General features: G+C 52.8%; 1 protein-coding gene across 1 annotated transcript; it reads left to right on the top strand.

Moving 5' to 3' along the window:
* The first annotated feature begins 1,423 nt into the window (after positions 1 to 1,423).
* LOC144161015 (uncharacterized) lies at positions 1,424 to 2,916 on the top strand. The gene is made up of 2 exons (XM_077692083.1): positions 1,424 to 2,184; positions 2,301 to 2,916. The coding sequence occupies exons 1-2, from the start codon at positions 1,424 to 1,426 to the stop codon at positions 2,914 to 2,916; spliced, it is 1,377 nt and encodes a 458-aa protein (XP_077548209.1).
* Positions 2,917 to 5,329: the final 2,413 nt, after the last annotated feature.

Here is a 5,329-nt window from a genome sequence, read left to right as displayed (position 1 = left end):
CTTATATTTTCGCGTATTTATCAATGAATCAAAGAAACATGACAAGCACACGTCATTCGGCCCTATTATATATTTCGAAAAAAGCCGAATAGCACTGGCAATGACGACTGCAATATATATATATATATATATATATATATATATATATATATATATATTTGTATATATATATATAGATCATGAGGTTCGATGAGCCAGTATAAAAATAGTGAAAGAAGTCCACTGACACGTTTCCCGTTTTTGTTGCCATCAGTTTCGGAGTTAGAAACTTCTTCTTTACGGCTGTATTTTGATTTCTCACATTGCTCCCTTATACAAAAACTTCTGTGAGGGAGGGTTACTTCCCTCATCCCTGCAGGAGAGGTCGCGGGTGAGGGGTGTTTCAAACAGTTTGAGCAAGTGAGGCTTTCTGATTGGCTAGAAAGGTGGAAGGTGCGGGAAGGGGAAAGAACACGGACGAAAAGGCAGCACGAAAACACGTAACAAGAGGCACACAAGCAAATACAAGATCAAAAACAAGAGTGAGTCCTGCGCGCTCCGCAAATGGTGTAACAGTAGTCAGCGGGAAGGAAAAGGGGCAAAAAAGGGGGGGGGGGATGAAGGGAGACGGACATAAGATTGCGGAACAGGCATAGATTCTCGATTGGGTCAAACTGCACCAACGCATTCATGCACGGCCTTCCCAGTCGACACATGGTCCCCGCACCATACTCGGAATTTCCTGTCCCATTTTTGTTTTTTTTTAACTACTGGTTTAACCTACAGCAGCTCTCGTCTTGGCGCCACTTCGACGAAACCAAGTGGTGCAGCAAAGCTTTGCTACGCGGCAAACGAGCCGCGGAACAAGTAACACTGGGATTTCGTTTCGTTTGCGGCGCATTCTTCGGCTGTTTGTCCATCAGTGGTGCGGCGGTCATATTTCAGGCCGCTGTGCGTCGGCAGGCCCACGGGGCGCGCTCATAGCTGCTCAAGGTCACTGATGAGACGGTGGTGGTTTGTTTTGCTTGACTTGGTCCCTAAAGCGGGGTTTCCTTTTTTCCTTCTTGCTTTCTTTTTAAGTTGTATTGCCACACGCTCCGACAAAGCGTTCCATTTTTAGTAAGAGCAGGGAGTGCCAGCGACCACCGGAACAGCGCCGCGTCATGCGACCGCGTTCGAGAGATTCTGCGCCGGGTAGGACGCGCAAGTGTGCCGAGTGGCGTCCAGCGCACAGCTCGCGGACGCACGTGGGAGCAATCGACGAGGAACGCGTTCGGAGTGGAAGAGCGCTCTCTCTTTCTCGACGGTGGCCTCCCTGTTCGTGTTTCTTCAGTTCGGTGGGCACAAGTTCGCCTAATTAAAACAGTTGTTTTGCCCTACTCTATCCATCTGTCGTCTTGTCATCCGTGACAAAACTGGTGGAGGTGCGGGGTAATCGCAACCCATGCAGCGTACCCCTCCGACACGCCGTGCAGCAAGCCCAATTCTGAGCCCCGGACGGCGCGTCTTCTTGGATCAGGACCAGCCACGTACAAGTCGACGTCTACAAAATCAACCACCCGAATTCGGACTCTTGCACGACGGAACGAGGACGAAGACCAAATTCGTCATGACTTCCCAAGGCCAGCAGACGGAAGCCAGTGCACCGCAAATCATCTACATGCCCATCGCCCCTCGGGCGCCGATGCCCTTCCGTGGGGAGCCCTTTGAAGACGTGGAAGACTGGATCCAGTATTACGAACGGGTCGCCCGCCACAACGGATGGACCCCGAAGCAATGCCTGGAGAACGTCTACTTTTCCCTAGAAGAGACTGCCAAGTCTTGGTACGAAAACCACGAAGCTTCACTTGCATCGTGGGAAATCTTCAAAGAAGACCTAAAGCGGGCATTTGCGAACCCGTACCGACGGCAGCGTGCCGAGGATCTCCTTCAGACAAGGGTCCAAGGTCCAAATGAAACCATCACCAGCTTCGTGGAGGGAGTGCTCCGCCTGATTGCCCGCGCCGACCCCCGGGCCAGCGAAGAAAAGAAGTTGCAAACTCTTATGAAAGGTGTGAAGAGTGACATCTTTGGTGGCCTCATTCGTAATCCCCCAACGACAGTGAGTGAGTTTGTTACTGAGGCAACAAACATTGAAAGGGCGCTACAGGCAAGAGCTGGCCACTATCACAGGCTCACTGGCGGCCCTAGTGTCACTACACTGGCGCACAACCACCATGAAACGCTTGCCGCCGAGCCCGGAAATCTTCGCGACATTATTCGTAGCATCATCCGGGAAGAACTTAACGCCACCGTCCCCTGCGTGGCTTCGTGACCGATAGTCGACTGGACGTGACCACTGGCAGCACCGAACGCACTAGAGACACAATTCGCGACATCATTCGGGAAGAATTGACGAAGATGCTTCCATCGTCTGAACGCGCAGCATCCGTTTCCATCGCGGAAGTCGTTCGGCAGGAAGTGCGACGCTCGCTTGTGCCAGAACCCCCCGTCCAGGTTGTCCCTGAGCAGCCAGCCTTGACGTCTGCAGCCGTAGTCCAAAATTCACCTCCCGCAATTCCTCGCCAATACCTGGCTCCAACACGACGGGAACCACCATCGCAACAATACGCACCCACAACCCATCGCGGCCCCCGGAAAAGCGACGTGTGGAGGACGGCCGACAACCAACCTTTGTGTTTCCACTGTGGAGAGGCCAATCATGTCTACCGCCACTGCCCCTACCACGAACTTGGACTCCGCGGATATCGGCCGAACGACCCGTGTCCAAGATACGGCCAGCATCCACGGGACATCACCGAGTATTTGCGCCGCCCGCCGTCTCCGCCACTGATTCAGCGCCGAGAATCCCGTTCACCGTCACCCCGTCGCCCAGCGTCTCCTGCTCGCCAACTTCGCCGTGAGAGCCCCTCTCCCCTGCCCCGGCGGGAAAACTAGGCACGGCAACCCAGGGAGGTGGGGTTGCCGCCGGCAAAGTTAGCGAAGAGCCTCCAGCGGCGGTGGGACGCAGTGAGTCAAGTAAAGGTGGTCTTCAACACGGCATGCGTTTTTCCGTGTCAAATAACCTCAATGTGATGATTGACGGCTACGACGCCATTGCGCTCGTCGACACTAGAGCAGACTATTCCGTCCTTAGCGGGAGCTTCTCACGCCGTCTTAGGAAAGTGACGACTGTGTGGGATGGCCCTGAAATACGGACTGCCGGGGGACATCTCATAGCACCTATCGGAAAGTGTACCGCTCGTGGTATAATTAATGGCGAGGCATGCCCTGTGAATTTCGTCGTTCTACAGAACTGTTCTAGAGACGTCATACTCGGAATGGACTTTCTGTGTGAGTACGGTGCTATAATCGATCTTGGTGAGAGCAGCCTGACGCTTCGAAAACCTGTCGCGCCATCCGAAGACCGGCGGCCGATATTCACGACGGCACGAGTTCTAGATAACCATGTGAGGGTACCTCCACGTTCGGGAGTTTTCTTGCTTATTGGCACTGATGCAAGTACTTGCCACGAAGCCCTGGTTGAATGCAATACTCAGCTTCTCCTGGAAAAAGGCATTGGCGTCGCCAGGGGTGTCACACAACTGAAAGATGGTCGTGCCACAGTTCTTGTGACGAACTTTCGGGACGAACCGCAGCACCTCACGAAAGGTATGGCAATAGGCTACGTCGAAGACATCAGTGATTTCTCCGACGTTTTACCAGTGATAGGAGAGGCAGGTTCACCAGGAGCAAGCTCGACTGGACTCGTGGGGCTCGACGTAAACCCAATGCTTTCGTCGCAACAGAAAAACGATTTGACCAGGCTGCTAGATGAGTTTCAAGACTGTTTTTCGACTACAGAAGGTGTCAATCGAACTGCCATTGCCAAGCACAAAATAATCACTGAAGATTCCACGCATCCCATTCATCAATCGCCATACAGAGTATCTTTCAAGGAGCGAGAAGCTATACAGAAACAAGTGCAAGAAATGTTACGAGATGACATCATCCAGCCCTCAAACAGCCCCTGGGCTGCGCCAGTAGTGCTGGTGAGGAAGAAGGAGGGGACACTACGATTCTGTGTCGATTACAGGCGATTGAACCGCGTAACTAAGAAAGATGTGTATCCTCTACCCCGTGTGGACGACACGTTTGATCGACTACGGTGTGCTCGTTACTTCTCATCAGTAGATCTGAAGAGTGGTTATTGGCAAATCGAAGTTGACGAACGGGACAGAGAAAAAACGGCGTTCATTACACCTGACGGCATGTATGAATTTAAAAGGATGCCTTTCGGACTTTGCACTGCGCCTGCCACCTTCCAGAGGGTGATGGATACTGTTCTTGCCGGTCTGAAATGGCAGACGTGTCTTGTTTATCTTGACGATGTTGTAATTTTCTCGAACACATTTGGCGACACCTCCAGCGCCTCAGAGCAGTTCTACAGGCAATCAGGAACGCGGGTCTGACGCTGAAACCGACAAAATGTCGCTTCGGTTACCGGGAGTTGAAGTTTCTCGGGCACATCATTTGCAGTGAAGGGATTCGCCCCGACCCACAGAAGACAGCCGCTGTGGCTGCCTTTCCAACTCCAACCGACAAGAAGACCATCAGGCAGTTCCTCGGTTTGTGTGCTTACTACAGGCGTTTCATCCGGAACTTCTCTCGTGTAGCGGCCCCACTTACCTACCTGACAAAAGAAAGCGTCGCCTTCGAGTGGAAGGAAGGACAGCAAAGAGCGTTCGACGAACTGAAACGAGCACTACAAACGCCTCCGTTGCTAGGGCATTTTGACCAGGACGCCGAAACAGAAATACACACCGACGCTAGTAACAAAGGCCTTGGAGCAGTCCTCGTTCAGAAACAAAACGGGGCCGAGCAAGTCATTGCGTATGCAAGTCGAACGCTTTCCCGGGCCGAAACCAATTATTCGGCGACTGAGAAAGAGTGCCTCGCGGTGGTGTGGGCGGTGACGAAGTTCCGTCCATATTTGTACGGACGCCCATTCCGAGTTGTCACCGACCATCATTCACTGTGCTGGCTGGCGAATTTGAAAGACCCTGCTGGGCGACTTGCTCGATGGAGCCTCCGATTGCAAGAATTCGACATTACGGTGACCCACAAGTCAGGTCGAAGGCACAAGGACGCAGACTGCCTGTCACGAAATCCCGCAGAATTAGCGCCGGTGGACAAGACTGATGACGAGGAGAGCTTCCTCGGAGCAGTGAACGCAACGGATATGGCAGTGCGGCAGCGACGTGACCCAGAACTACGGCACGTGATGGAACACTTGGATGGAAAAGGAAACGTAGTCCCCCCTGATTTCGTTCGCGTTTTACCCTCACTGATCATTCGGAACGGCGTCCTA

The sequence above is a fragment of the Haemaphysalis longicornis genome, unplaced genomic scaffold (assembly GCF_048455015.1).
Source record: "Haemaphysalis longicornis isolate Haplotype H1 unplaced genomic scaffold, Haemaphysalis longicornis Haplotype H1 scaffold_11, whole genome shotgun sequence".
NCBI classification, from domain to species: Eukaryota; Metazoa; Arthropoda; class Arachnida; order Ixodida; family Ixodidae; genus Haemaphysalis; species Haemaphysalis longicornis.
The sequence above is the reverse complement of the archived record's forward strand: the minus strand, read 5'-3'. Positions and strand labels throughout refer to the sequence as shown.

Excerpts from the sequence above, each read along its gene's own strand:
- LOC144161015 (XM_077692083.1), top strand. The coding sequence starts at position 1,424 with ATGCAGCGTACCCCTCCGACACGCCGTGCAGCAAGCCCAATTCTGAGC. Across the intron at positions 2,185-2,300 it reads CCTAGTGTCACTACACTGGC|TCGACTGGACGTGACCACTG; the intron begins GCACAACCACCA and ends CGTGACCGATAG.